At 41.8% G+C, this 15,658-nt stretch overlaps 1 protein-coding gene across 1 annotated transcript in view; it reads left to right on the top strand.

The window, feature by feature from the left end:
* Positions 1-304: 304 nt before the first annotated feature.
* CACNG3 (calcium channel, voltage-dependent, gamma subunit 3) overlaps positions 305-15,658 on the top strand; it is an 85,171-nt gene continuing 69,817 nt past the window's right edge. Inside the window, exon 1 of the mRNA XM_008584779.1 lies at positions 305-1,129. Coding sequence (XP_008583001.1) covers positions 919-1,129 — 211 coding nt within the window. The 5' untranslated portion in view covers positions 305-918. The remainder of the gene's footprint in view (positions 1,130-15,658) is intronic.

Below are 15,658 nucleotides of genomic sequence, written 5' to 3'. Positions count from 1 at the left end.
CCAAGGGGCCAGGGCGCTGACTGTCCTGGGCTCCCGAAACTTTGCGCGGAGAGTGGGCCTGGCTAGGCAGAGCCGAGCCGGCTGGCTGACCTGGGAAGGGACGGGGGAAGGGTGGGGGGTCTCTAGCCGGGGCGCTAGAAAGGAGGGGGTGCAGCCGCAGGAGGGAGCTGTCCCTTCAGCACCACGGACCTTAGAGCCTGGGCGTTAGGACGGCGGAGGCGGGGCGACGGGGGGAGCTGTCCCTTCAGCACCACGGACCTTTGCCCTCCGATGAAACCACCCAGCCCCCGCCCCAGGACTCTGTCTTTTCTCCAGTTTGAGCGGGGGTGTCGGGAGCAGGAGGAGAGCTTTCCTGGGAGGCTGGGGAAGCAGTGAACACTCTTCTCAGCGACTCGCCTCCCAGCAGTGCTATTTTTTGCCATCCGCCCTCACCCCCAGCACACGCGCTCGCACACACACACACGCACGCACGCACGCACATACACACACACACACACACACACACACATACAGACCGCTCTGGATTTCTTTGCCTTGAATCTCCCGGGGCTGTGAGGAGCCAGGCGCATCTCAAACCGAGCTGGCAGCTCCACGCTCCGGAGCCATGCCCTGCACGGACCCTCCTTCTTACCAAGCTCCTGAGGAATGAAAGAAACCCAGGGACCCTCAGAAGGTAGCAGTGATGTGGACCAGCCCCCTGGAGCCTGCACCCTTCCGAGGGCCATAGGCGACCCAGGGAAGAGGAGAAAGCTCCAGACAGGAAATCCCAGCTTTCCCAAAGTCCCTGTGGATGCTGACAAAAGGAGCCCCGAATTTTTGGAAGAGCCTGCTCTAGGTTACCCAGCTGCAGAGTGATTTTCCCCTCTGGCACTGAATCTCCCCCTCCACCCCCAGCCATCGAGAGTACCATGAAGAATTATGAGGATGTGTGACAGAGGTATCCAGATGTTGATCACCACTGTGGGAGCCTTCGCAGCTTTTAGTTTAATGACCATTGCAGTGGGCACGGACTACTGGTTATATTCCAGAGGTGTGTGCAGGACTAAATCTACAAGTGATAATGAAACCAGCAGGAAGAATGAAGAAGTAATGACCCATTCAGGGCTGTGGAGGACCTGCTGCCTAGAAGGTATTTACAAATTCCTCTCAATGGCTCCGAATAATCCAGTTTCTGACATTCTGGTGGGTGTTCAGGGAGATGGAGGCAGTGATGGGGAAGGAGGAATAGTTCAAATTGTTGCTGAGAATGTGCAGATGTCCAGACTCTCTGCCCTGTGAGAATGATGTGTGAGATAAAGGGGTTGGGTCTTGTTGATTGTTTTTGGTGAAAGCTTCATGAGACGAGATATCGTGACACTCTAGGAAGCTTCTGCAGTTGAGAAATCTTCAAATCCAAAATCTCTAGATATATTGTGGACAGCTTGGATCTCTGGCTCGAGAAAGGGTCTTTAGCTCTGCTTAAACTGCATTTCAGTAGGGGTGGGGGGGAGGAAAGAAGGAAGGGAAGACAGGAGACCCTGACCTGGCCTGGCACATTATGAGTTATTTCCTTATTTCTCAACATAGTCTTATCGGTTTCTTCTGAGTTTGGTCTAACTCGATATTGTCATGAACTTCCATGGACAACCCAGTACCCAGTACCACACCAGGGTTAACATGTGTGAACCTCCACCACCACCACCCTCGCTTACATATTTTAAGAAAACTTCCTTTATAATATATGTTTCACTATTTTGGATCAAACAAAACTGAAGTCTTGGAGTCTGGTATCCACCTGCCTTCATTCCTAAATCATCCCCAAACCTAACAAATATACTTCTGTGACATTTACATAAGATTGATTCTCCAAAAATTGCAGCTCATCACTTCTAATTCTAAATATTAGAGGATTACTTATAAATTATGGTGAAGAAGACAGAGCAATTTTAGAATGTAAAGCACTTGAGCAACATATATCACTATCAGACTTGCTTTCACCACATCAGGATTCACTCTCAGTATCACTAGGCAATGCCTAGATGTCACTGAGAGTAAGCAGAAAAATAAAGAAGAAAATCAAAGCTCTCCGGAGCCTATATGCTTGATGGAAGTCATTGGATTAGAGGAGTATTAGGGAGTTTTCTCAGGCTTCTGAGGACTCTGTGAAGCCTGTCATAGTGAGGGGCAAGGAAATCTGAGTTTCCTATATGCTCCCCTTCCTTGTTTGCCATTGGCCTCTACACCTGCATTTCCACTGGCTGGCATTTGTCAGGGCTTCCTGAGAACTTGCATTTATGTAAAGCACTCAGGAAATCATGCTATGACATCACTTGCTAGTGTAATATTGCATCATTCCCTGGCCTTCTTCCCATGTCCTGACACTCTGAACAACTGCCTTCCTGACTCTAGTGCTACTACAATTGATTCTGTTTCCAACATAGATTTGCAACTGGTGGGAAGCCCAGGTTATAAAGGGCTTCTTTAAATGCAACAAGGATCATGTTAAGTAAGAAGACCTGAGTAATGCTGCAAACTGTCCTGTGACCTTGGCTAAGACATTTACCCTCTCCAACCATCAGTTTGTTAATCTGGGAAATGATTAATCTGGAATAGGTTGTCTTGAATTAGCATTGTCCAAAACTTATGCTGTATTAGTTATGCTGTCAGTGTGCTGACAGAAATCTTAGAATAATTCTATTCTAAACATTGACAAAAATCTAATACTTGTAATCATTTGTGATTGGGTGTTGGGAAGTCATTTATCTTAGGGAAATTCCACAATTCCCTTCCCTATATTGACAAAAGGGATCAGATTATCTTTTGTAAAACTGTGATATTGTGGACATCTTGGTGCCTACATAGTTCTAGAGATGGCATAAAAAAATCTGAAGCTTCTTTCAAGCCAAAAGTGGCACATATGTGTACCATGTTTTAGTCATTTCCAATTCTTCCTTCTCTTGGAACTAAATCTGGGAATGCACAACTAAACACTCATTTGGTTTCCCCCATTATGCTCTATGAAAAAACAAGTCTATCAGAGCAGAAGTAGGGCCTACAATTCCTTAACCCTTGCTTTGAATTTCTCAGCTGGTGGTTTCTCTTTTCTCCAACATCATATCCTACACCTACAGTTTGTACAAGGGATTGAAACCCCACCCAGGCATTCTGTGGGCTTAGAAGGAGAAGAAATTGAATCAAGAAGGAATTGGATGAATTGAAGACATGTTCTTGGGCAGATGAATTCTTCTGAGAAATTTCATTGCAGTCTCCATATAATTTGGCCTGACTAATTTTTAAAAATGCTTTTGAAGCATTAAATATCATAAGACACAAATGTTAATGAATCACATAAATTTTTAGCTATGTGTACACCCATATAACTAACACGCAGAAGCTCCTGGCTAAAATTTGAAGCCAAAATTTTTCCTAATGTACTGAATACATCAAGTGTTCAAGAACTTTTCAGAAGCCTCTAATTTCTGCATGGGAAGACACATGCACGAGGCAGCATCTACTCTAGGGATTTCCATCCTCTACTAGAATGAAGATGTGTAGTCATCTCCCATTCAGTGTCTCCTGTATATCTAATAGCCATAACATCCTCATTTTCTGGTCCTTTAAGTGTCAAAGGATAACTAATAGGTCTAATAGCTCAAGTTTTTTAGAGATCAAATTAGAAGAGTCAATTCTTCCATACTTTTCAAGAGCCATGAGACAATATGCCTATTTTGTCCAAAAGAAGAGAATGCTCAGGAGGGACATGACAGCTGTCTGCAAGTATCTGAAGAGCTGTCACATGGAAGAGAGATTTGAAATGTTCTGCATGACCTCAAGGGAATAGAAGTAGGAGCTAGAGAAAAACAGGTTTTACTTCATTATAAGTAACTATCCAATTTGGAGTGGGAAGCTTTAGGAGGTGATGGGTCCTCCAAAACCAAAGATATCCAAGTATAAGAAAACTACATCAGTTGTTCCCAAACTTGGCTAGTCATCCGAAGCACATGAAGAGCTTTTAAAAGAGAATAGATTTTTCAGGCCCCACAACTAAATTTCCTCCTTCCATAGGTCATGATAGATCACTGGAATCTGAATTTTCTAAAAGTCCTTCAAGCAATTATGATGTTGAAGCCAATGTGTACCAAATATTTACAATGGTCCTGAGGATGGCTATGTGTGTTAAGGAGAATCACGTTGCTCAAGTAAGAGAAGGATGTGTTCAGTTTTTATTTCTATAATCCACCAGAATGTCATATATATTTAGCACTTACTATGTGCTAGCACTGTTCTAAGAATTTTGAAAAATTAACTCTTTCATTTTCAAAAGAGCTCAATGACATAGGTACTATTATTACCTTCAATTTAAAGATGAGGAAATTGAGGCCTGAAGAAGTGACATAAGATCATACACCTAAACTCAGCAGGAAATATTTAAGCCATGCTGCTTCTCAAAGCATTTGCTAGAGAACATTAACCCATGCTCTGGTGGATTGTTTGCTACTGATATAAATACTAGCTCATGAGAATTCCCAGACACATGGGTTTTTCCATTCAGAAGTCCCAGATCTCAGAACACTCAGCATGCCTATGCAGCATCGGCAGGGGTGCGGGAGCCACCAGACAGGCACAAACTCAGAGGCAGCAAAGGACACGCTTTGAATGAAAAAACAATCGACCTATGTAGAGACACCCACACTGAGAAACCAAAATGAATGCCTGACTCATTATCTGGAGAGCATGCAAGGCGTTCACGAAGTGAGGCCTCATCCCACTGAGTGTCTTCAATGGTAGTATGTGAAATTGAATGAGAGCATGTTGAATACATGACTCTTTCATTCAGAAAATCTTTTGAAGCCATAGATACAATCAAAATGGTGTATTTAGATCGTGGAAAGGCAACTGGCCTAGTAGTAGAAACCCAAATGCTAACCACTTTTCCATCACTAATAGTTATGTGAATTGTGCATGTTATTTTCCTCCTTTGGACCTCAGTTTACCCAGTTCTAAAATGAAAGTTTCAAGTAAGATTATGGAGTAACAAATCCGATTGTCCATGTGGACTAGGCAGGTAGCATAAATTATAAAACAAACATTTCATAGTTCTCTTAATTCTATGGCTGTAAAAGTAATAGTACATTTGAGAAGACATATGGTCACTGGAACTTGGTCTCAGTGTGGGGGCAATCGGGAGTGGTAGGGACTATGGCAAACCCAAGAGCACAAGCCCCATCTAAAGGACAACTACTGCTCGGCTTGAGCTGATTTTTACCCTGCAGAAATGTGCACCAAACGTGACTCAAAATTCCAAGTAAGGAAAAACAAGATGCAAAACCTCTTGATTTTAAAAATATGTACAGCTAATTCGACTTTAAAAAAATATGGTATCAACCAAACCAAATTCAACTTGTAGTTGAATCTGGCCCATGGGCTGCCAGTTTTGAGCCCTAGAAATGACTTAAATGTCCCTTTTAGTCCAAATTTCTGATACTTTCATATTTGATTCCTGAATAACCCTCTATTAGTCAATTATCACTTTTTCAATTTATTAAAAAATTGCCTACTAAGAAAAGAAAGCCCATTTAATATTTTAGGACAGGGAACTTAAAATTATGAAAAAGAGGTTTAACATACTGCTATTTCTGCCACAGATGGGCCTGGATGACACTAAACATCTGGCTGAAAAACTGAAAAAAAAATTAGCCAGTCATTAGAAGTTCCCCCATATTTTCAAATCTCCAGATGGTTAACTTTTTCAGCCAGATGGGGTTCCAGCTTTATTTATGTGTTCATAATCCTTCAGGGAAGCTGCAAAGATGTGGTTGAGGATGGGGGTGAGAGAGAGGCACATTTTTTGAGTATTTCCTTTGTGCCAAGCCCCGTGCTAGGAGCTTTCACATATTAACTCATGCTTTTCATACCACCTCTCTTCCCCCAGGAGAATATAAACTTTATAAGGACAGAGATTCTTGTCTGTTGGGGGCACTGATACATCCCTAGAGCTTAGAAACAGCACCAAGGAGTCACTTTGCTCCTCCCCTCCTAGATTTAATGCTGCACCTTCCCTTAGACACAGATGCAAAATGCACTAGAGCTCTCTAACTCTCTTCCCTACTCCTGATCTTCTCCCTGTTTCTTTCTCTGTACTCTTCCTTCTTGCCCCTAAAGCCCAAGAGGCAGATAGAAGAGAGAAGTAGGCTGGAGTCTTAAGGCAGGATGGGGGCGAGTGACCATAACTGTGTTTGTGGGTTGAGTCAAGACTGGGCAGATGGTGAAGGTTGGAGTATGAGCATGAATAACATTCAGCCAGAATGTGCCCATATAGTCACACTGGTTGTTAATATGTTAAAAGATTTCCCTGCCTGTTGGTAATCAACATCTTGCCCAAGTCTCTCACCATCTCCCCACCACCACTACAGCCACCCAGCCCTTCCTGGGACCTCCCAGACCTCCCCAAGATCCATCACGTGAAAAGTTAAGACCTGGCCCAGCAGGTGCCATTGTGGTTGTCCTCCGAAATCCTCCATTCCGACTGGCTGGTCTTGAGTTCCACTGATTGCCGAACACTTTGAATCTTGCTCCTAGTTGTGTCATCATTGATTCCTCTTCCTTCTACCTCAAACCCATCCCTCTCCCTTCTGACTCTAGGCCTCCACCCATCTTAGGAAGCAGATACCTTGAAAATAATTTGGCTTGTTTCATCACTTAAAACTTTATCTTCTGGATTAGAATAAAGACAAGTGACCTGCCTTCCTAGGTTGGGTGACCAGCGTGGGTTACTTGTATGGGTAAATAGTGCATGCCAAAAAATATATAACAAAAAGTCAGGCAAAAAGATGACTATGTTCTTTTATGTTCTCACGAGCAGGGGGCAACAAGCTTACCTATGGGGTCATCTGGTAACATTTTTGACTTAGCTTTTATAGTAGATTCAGGCCCACTTGCTGTATAGTTAGATGTTTACATGAAAAAGCTGGAAAGATGCACATAAATTTTTTGTTCGGTAGCAATGCATGTGATTTCAGTTCGTTAAAGGAGATAAGACCAAATATTGTGGATTTATTGCCCTCCGTCAAGGATATTAATCAATTTTATATCTAACTTAGCAATATTATTTCAGAATTTTTTTCACTGAAAGAAATATAACATCCTTCTTTGAACAGTTTTGTCATTCTGCTGGTTCCCTCGTTGCTGAGTTGAATAAAACATGACATGAGCTTACTATGTATTTTAGGAGGCTTATGTTTTTAATAATTTGAAAATTATATAATAATTTGACATATGGAAGTAACCTCAATGGAAACAATGTTTCTGAGGTTAAAAAGAATGTTAGAAAACCTGAAGGTTGTTTTTTAAAATTTATTTTTATTATTTATTATTAGCATATTCAGTGTTATAAGACATGATTTTCCTTTACACCTTTTATCTGATGTATCACTCCCCAAACACCCTCCCTCCTCTCCCCCCATCTCTAGTATCCTTAGGTTTGTTCTCTCCTTATGAAAGTTCAATGAATTGTTGCAGTCTTGTCTGTCTTTCCTTCCTTCCTTCCTTCCTTCCTTCCTTCCTTCCTTCCTTCCTTCCTAGCACCCAGTTATGAGTGAGAACATACAGTATTTCTCTTTCCTTGTCTGGCTTATTTCACTTAACATAATTTTCTCCAGACTCATCCATGTTGCTGTGAATGGCAGAATTTCATTCCTTTTTATGGCTGAGTAGCATTCCATTGTGTATGTATACCACATTTTCCTTCTCCAGTCAACTATCGATGGACACTAAAAAACAAATAATCCAATTAAAAAATGGGCAAAGGAGGTGAATAGACATTTTTCAAAGGAAGACATACAAATGGCCTTCAGATACATGAAAAAATGCCCAGCATTACTAGTCATCAGAAAAATGCAAATCAAAACCACATTGAGATATCATCCCACCCCAGTTAGAATGGCCATCATTAAAAAGACCAAGAACAACAAATACAGGTGAGGATGTGGGGAAAGGGGAACTCTTCTACACTGTTAGTGGGACTGCAAATTACTACAGCCATTATAGAAAAAGGTATGGAGGTTCCTCAAACAACTACAGATAGAACTACCATGTGATCCAGCAATCCCACTACTGGGGATATATCCAAAGGAATGGAAATGAAATCATCATGTCAAAGGGATACCTGCACTCTCATGTTCATTGCAGCTCTATTTACAGTAGCCAAAATATGAAGCTTGTTTTTATTTTTCCCCATTCTTGTGACCCTGCCAGAGCATACTTTTTTAGTGTAGTAACAAGTGGGACTTTACTAATTTATGAGATATGATCCCACAATCCCACTACTAGGTATTTATCCAAAGGAAAGGAAATTAGCATAACAAAGAGATATCTGCAAGCCTATGTTTATTGCAGCTCTATTCATGATAACCAAGATATGGAATCAACATAGGTGTCCACCAACAGATGAATGGATAAAGAAAATGTGCTATATATGCCCAATGGAATACTACTTAGCCATGAAAAAGGGTGAAATCCTGTCATTAGCAACAACAAGGATGGACCCAGAAGACATTATGTTAAGTGAAATAAGTCAGACACAGAAAGATAAATACCACATGTCCCTGCTCATATGTGGTAGCTAAAAAATCAATAAGTTGAACTTTTAGAAGTAGAGTAGAATTGTGGTTACTGGAGGCTGGGAAAGAGAGAGGAAAGGGGAATAGGGAGAGGTTGGTTAATGGACACAGAATTACAGCTGGATAGGAAAAATAAGTTCTAGTGGTCTACAGTAGTGCTAGGCATCTATAATTAACAATAATTTATTGCATGTTCTCAAATGGCTAGAAAAGAGGCAATCAAATATTCTCACCACAAAGAAATAATAAAGTTTTGCAATGATGAATATGCTAATTACCCTGATTTGATCATCACACATTGTATACATGTATTGAAATGTAACTCTGTACTTCATAAATATGTACAATCAACACTTTTCAATTAAAAAATAAGTAAATTTCTTTAAAAAGAAAAAAATAATTTATGAGAGACTACAGAGAATGTTTGATAATAGCAGGGGCTTTGGAATCAGGTGTGCATTAGTTTCTTTACCTGTCAGATGGGAAAACTAAAGTAGCAAATACTTTAAACTGTTTCTCTTTTAGTTCTTATGGTTCCTTCATTCCTTCATGCCTCTAGGTAATAGGTTGGCCATTAGTGCTCGATTTATTCATTTTAGACAGTATCCATTTGCTAAGATAAATGACGAGTTAGCTTTCTTGTACCAGTACTCCCCTCACCCCCTCCCAGTACTTTCAGCTCTTCAGTGAGTTACCTGTGGCTCCAAGAAGATTCGTTCATAATGGTTGAGGGTTGCTACAGGTGGCAGAGAGCCGATCTTGAGCACCATGTATCCCTCCTGAGAGGGCAGCCCATTAGCAAAGAAGACCCTAGCCAGGGCTGCATGATATTTGGGAAGATATCACCCTGTACAGGGCTGCCTGGCCTAGGGGTCAAGAAGGGGCTGAAAGTCAGCCCACAGTCCACTCACCCAACCATGCAACTTGATCCAGAACTGAGTCTATTCAAAGGGAGGAGAGACTTTCAAAAATGTGCACAGGATACCGTATGGGCCAATTGCAGTTGCAGCAGCATGGGACTATAAGATGCCAATCGTGGGAGACAAGGGGAGAGGAAGTTTCAGTGGAAAGTTGCCATAGGACCCTCCAATACCAATGCATGTGCCTCCACAGATAGTCAGCATGTAGATCGCTGCCCACAGAAAGCCCTGGCCACTGGTGTCAGCTGGAGAAGCAGTAACAAGAAGCAAGAAGGCTGTGCAACCTCACCCAGCTAGGCAAAGTGACACATTCATCTTTTCCCTGCTCCTGCCACAATGTGCTGAAGGTGCCAGAATCTAAAGGAGGGAGGAGCAGGGGTAGAGCTCTGAAGCTGACTTGCAATTGGAAGTTTTGGACACAACCGGGAGCTTTAACAACCAAAAATGACTGGAATGCTATGAAATCTGCCTAAAATATCATTAAGGAAATGAGAGCTTTGATATAACACAGTTAAAAGCCAAAATTAAACTGTCGCATGTTTATACCCCACTAAGTTGAGACTTAAAACATATATAATGTCATCATGCTTTGTCTCTAAAATTCTGAAATTTGAAAGCCCGGTGGTACATACACACCACGACATGTAACTATATCTTAGGGGCTGGCAGATGATGGTTGGGCCAAATTCAGCCTGTTGCCTACTTCTGTACTGCCCACCAGCTAAGAATATTTTGTACATTTTTAAGTGGTTGAAATATTAAATAATACCCAGTAGTATTTCATGACACATAAAAATGACATAAAATTAAAGTTTTAGCATACATAACCTGAATGATGCCCATAAAAAATTATGATAATTGGTTTTCTCTCTTGTTGTTTACATGTCTACATATAGTATTCTCGATTTTGCTGCTTGGCCTGCAAAACCTAAAATATTAACTATTTGGCCTTTTCCAGAAAAAATAAAGGAGTTTGCTGATCCCTGATGTATCTCACTACAGAGACATGCAGGAATCTATAATCATGTTTTATTTCTAGGACTCTGTTTTCCCAAGAGTATCGAATTGTTTTTCTTTCTTCTCACACCATTTGCCTCTATCACAGACTTTTCATCTGATCAGGTATCTGTCTTTCTTTCCTGGTGAAGTCTCACTTAGTTAGTTTTTTGTACAGGTGGCCCTTGCCCTCTTCCTGAGATGTGGAGAAGTTGAAAGTCAATGAGATGCTCTTTTCTCTTATGGTCTCCAGGAAAAAGTAGCCCCCTGACCATGTCCACAGGAAACTGTATCTGTTGGGCAGAAAGAGGAGAAAGCTTTGGGAGCCAGTGTTTCCACTGGCAATGAAAAGAAAGGAACACTGGAGACAATGTTGATGGTAGATTCAATAAGACCTGGTTACTGGAGGCGGTGGGTGGTGCAGTGATGAAGGTGAAAAAATTAAGTTCCACAACAGGCAGCCGGGGTTGCAAGTCTGGATCGGGGCACTCTCCCATGTAGTTCCATGGGTGAGGTTCAGTATGCTCATGAAATGTCATAAAAAATATGTGAACAAGCACTTCTATGGAAAGAGTCTCATACTCCAAAACTTTACAAATCACCAACATAGAGCTTAGAACAGAGGTGAAGCCTGGGATGACATTAGGATCAACCCAACATAGATGGTAATTGAAGGCATGAAAGTCCACGAGAAATACCATAGAAAACCCAATGACTACATAGAGGTAAAGTGATAACCCTAAGTAGTGCTAACAGTTATGAACAAAGAAAAGAGGAGCCAGGGAAAATTGAGAAAAAGCAGAGAATTCAGGATTTGACTTAGCATTTTGAGGGTCTGCTGAGGCTTGCTCCAAAATGATGCAGATGAGCAGCATGTCTACATCTAGAAGTTCTCCAGCCTAACAGAGCTCTCTGCAAGGCAGGAGACTCACCTGTGGCATATTTCCTGGATTTGCTTGAGGTGTCCTGCTTCCAGGGCAAGTCTGCCCTTGCCCCTGGGATCAGTAGGCAGGCGTGATGCTGTTATGGATCCTGGGGGCTGCTTTGAAGGAAGCTGTAGAAAGAGAGGATGGTCCATGAGAACCCCAGAAGAGGTGCCAAGGAACTAGTTAAAATAATAAATAGCTGATATTCCATGAACACATTCTATGTGCCAAGCCATGATTATTGTGGCAAATTGAGCATTTACTTCTAGAGGCAAGTCCCTATTTAACAGACATACACTATATGCAAGGCACTGTTCTAAGTAAGCACTTCACAAATATTATTTAATCCTCATGGCTTCTCCAGGAGACAGATACTACCACAATCCCCCCTTTACAAAGAGAGGCATGTGGTTAGTAAGGCAGATCTGGGATTCCAACCCTACCCTCTGCTGTCTTTCATTAACTGTGTATCAGGCACTTGGATAAACCCTTAGCATAGACAGGCTCAAGTCATTCCCATAACAGCCCTGTCTACTACAAGTTGTCCTGTTCTACCAACAAAGAGACTGAGGCTCAGAGAGGTGAAGTCACTTGCACAAGTTCATGATGCTAGTCGGCAATAAGGCTGGGATATGAACCACAGCCTCACCCTAACCAGCACACTGCACTGCCTTAATTCAAGGGCCCAGGCCTGGTGGGGTGGATCTGCCCACTCCTATGTCAAGGAAAGCTTCCTGTCAGTTACTAGCTCTGAGCCATTCTACATCTGAAAATACTGTGAAAAATAATTAACCCAACCTTTGCCAATTTTGATTCTGTTTCCAGAAAGGAAGGTCAAGGAAAAGAAATAGTAAAGCCAATAAAATTTAGACATTGTAGCACTAGGCTGAAAAGAAACCCCACCTCTGGAGAACAAATGTAAATTTTTCTTTAGAAAGCTAAAGCCAATCATTTGGAAGTGAGAAGAGCAAGGAGTCTGACTGCAACTATTGGAAATTCTCACATCTTCTACATTGGAGTTGGGAGGTTTGCAAATGTGGGGATGCTACTAGGTTCGTGGCTATCCGACTTTCTGAGGAGTAAACTTGAGCACATCATTCACTTGACTTCTCTGAGCTTTAAACTCTGTGTCAGGCAGGAGCCAAGAATCCCACCCAACCCCAACACCTGGTTTCTGCCTTGGATAACTCTCTTACATGGGTGATCTGCAGCCAGATTCTCATGCGTTACTCAGAGGGCCAAAACCATCTTTGAAGAGCACCAGACACTCAATAGACCAATGTCCCAGCAGGCCTCGTTCTTACTGACCTCGGGCTTGAGTGGGCCAGAAATGGACAGCTGGAATGGGATCGGGGCAGTAAGGCCTAACACCATCTATCCACCGTTTGATCTGCATGTTGTAAGAAACGTTATCAAATATCTTGTTGTCATCCAAAAACTTTATCCACCACCTTTCCCTAAACCCACCGTGGAACCAGAGCCTGGTGTGTGGTAGACACTCAATCAATATACACTGAATTTGTTGCTGGAGGGAAGGCAATTATCTTGAGCGTCTCCTAGTGAACCTTTGCTAATACCTAACAATTGCTGTTCTGCTCTTAAGTGCTTACAAGCCACCCTTTTAATAACAGATCCTATAATCTCAACTACAATTGTTTGTAATTCAGCAGCCTGTAGTTTGAGGGAGTCTGGCTTTCCAGTCTTGAAAATCTCAATGCTATTTGTCCTTCTATTATTTTCCATTATGTCCTTGAAGATTATCCAAAGTAGTGCAACCGTCTTGTTTTAAAATTCCCTTAATAGTCTGGGTGTAAAATTGGGGAGAGAAAAAAGAGAATACATGTTGTGTGGACATATTGTGCATAAATCCAGCAGACACTGTTTCTGTTTCTCGTGCCTAAGAGTCTATATACATTTGGTTACCTGCATGTTTAGGAAATGGAATTTCCACCACTCTGTATTCTGTAGCATATGCTGTTCGGCACCATGCATAGGTGCCCTGGAATACAGTAATACCTACCTGTTAAATTAAAGTGATTCTAAAAATCATGGGTAACTGTTGAGGTGTCTTCCATCACCTCATCCATTACAAAATTCTATTGTCACCTGTGGAAATTGGTTTTGACATAGAGCAGTTAATATAGATGCATATTTAAAACAAATCATGTTGACCCTTTGCAAATTACAGGATGGCAGAACCAATTAGCTGCTTATCAGCCTAAAATGCCTTAAAGTATGTATTTCCAAGTAAGACCTGATTTTTCAAAATATTGCTTTTCACCAAAGATGAATCTGGCATACGATCAAAATGCTCTAGGTGTTTAGAGAAAAATAAAAAGACCGAATCAAGAGGCAATGATGTTAATCTGAGTCAAAGGTCTGCTGCACAGCATAGTAATTGTTCTCTGCTTTTTCACCCTGTGCTGAATGATGACTTAGCTCCTGAGCAGTGGGGAGGTGGCAGGGGTTGAGTTCTAAAAGATAATAAGGTCGGAACCAAGGAAATCAGGCCTGGACTGTCCCCAAAGACAATTTTCCAGTTAGAGTCCTTGGGGCTCAGCTGCAGTAACATCTCACTGGCTTCAGAAATAGAGAATCCCAGCTAGCCCAGCACTATGGACGTCTTCCAAACTACTCTAAAGCAGAAAATGCATGCTGGGGTGGGGTTGAGGATGAAAATGTAAATAGTGTGGTCAAGGCAGGCTTCTATGAAAGGGTGACATTTATCCCAAACTGTGGAGGTGGTGAGACACCAACCAAGAGGCTACCTGGGGGAAGGGCATTCCAGGCAGAAGGACCAGCAAGTGCAAAGACCTGGAGGTGGGAATGTGCCTGGAGTGCTGAAGGAAGGAGGCTGAAGAGGGAGAACAAAGAGGACAGAAACAGATCAGCTAATGGTGCCAGAGGCCAGATCAAGCAAGGCCTTGAAGGGAGTTGTAAGGGCTTTGACTCTGATTCTGAGCAAACTGGGAGCCTTTGGAGGATTTTGAGCCCAGGAATGACATCTGAGTTTTCTCAGCTCCATTCTTGGTTGCTTGACAGAAAGAGCACTTTGTCCTGTGACCTCCCCTGCTTCCCTAAGGCAAGAACTTTACTCTAGTTTTTAAGACTTTTGCCTCACCTTGCCCTCGACCTTTTCTACAATGGGGCACAGTGGAACAGCATCTTCCTTCTGAAACATTGCTTCCTTCTTCCCCTGAAGACAAGCCCATAGTCCCCTATTATTTTCAATGCTTGTTTCTCATCATGAGGAAATGGAATAAAAAAAAAAAAAAAAAAAAAAAGAACCCAAACAAACCAAAAAACACAACTGATATCAATGTAGAAGTTTCCAATGCTACCAAATCTTGCAAAGCTCTTAGAACCATTGTTCTTACTGGGCATCCCTTTTCTTTTCTTTTCTTTTCTTTTTTATTTCTGTTTGTATTTCTTTTTTTTTTTTTTTAATTTTTCTTTTGTCAATATACAATGTAGTTGGTTATTATGGCCCATCACTGAAACCTCCCTCCCTCCTCCCTCTCCCCCCTCCCACCCAAGAATGTCCTTTCCGTTTGCTTGTTGTAACAACTTCAAAAGATTGTAGTTGTTATATCTTCTTCTCCCCCCCTCCCGGATTTCTTTTTTGTGTGTGTATGTGAGTGAATTAACTAATTTATTTTTAGCTCCCATCAATAAGTGAGAACATGTGGTATTTCTTTTTCTCTGCCTGACTCTTTTCACTTAATATTATTCTCTCAAGGTCCATCCATGTCGTTGCAAATGGCAGTATTTCATTCATTTTTATAGCTGAGTAGTATTCCATTGTGTAGATATACCACATTTTCCGTATCCACTCATCCGATGATGGACATTTGGGCTGATTCCAACTCTTGGCTATTGTAAAGAGTGCTGCAATGAACATTGGGGTACAGGTATACCTTCGACTTGATGATTTCCATTCCTTTGGATATATTCCCAGCAGTGGGATAGCTGGGTCATATGGTAGATCTATCTGCAACTGTTTGAGGAATCTCTATACCATTTTCCATAGAGGCTGCACCATTTTACAGCCCTACCAACAGTGGATGAGAGCTCCTTTATCTCTGTATCCTCTCCAGCACTTATCATTCTCAGTCTTTTGGATATTAGCCATCCTAACTGGAGTGAGATGGTATCTCAGTGTAGTTTTGATTTGCATTTCCCAGATGCTGAGTGATGTTGAGCATTTTTTTTTTTTTTT

Source organism: Galeopterus variegatus, unplaced genomic scaffold (assembly GCF_000696425.1).
Source record: "Galeopterus variegatus unplaced genomic scaffold, G_variegatus-3.0.2 Scaffold3371, whole genome shotgun sequence".
NCBI classification, from domain to species: Eukaryota; Metazoa; Chordata; class Mammalia; order Dermoptera; family Cynocephalidae; genus Galeopterus; species Galeopterus variegatus.
The sequence above is the reverse complement of the archived record's forward strand: the minus strand, read 5'-3'. Positions and strand labels throughout refer to the sequence as shown.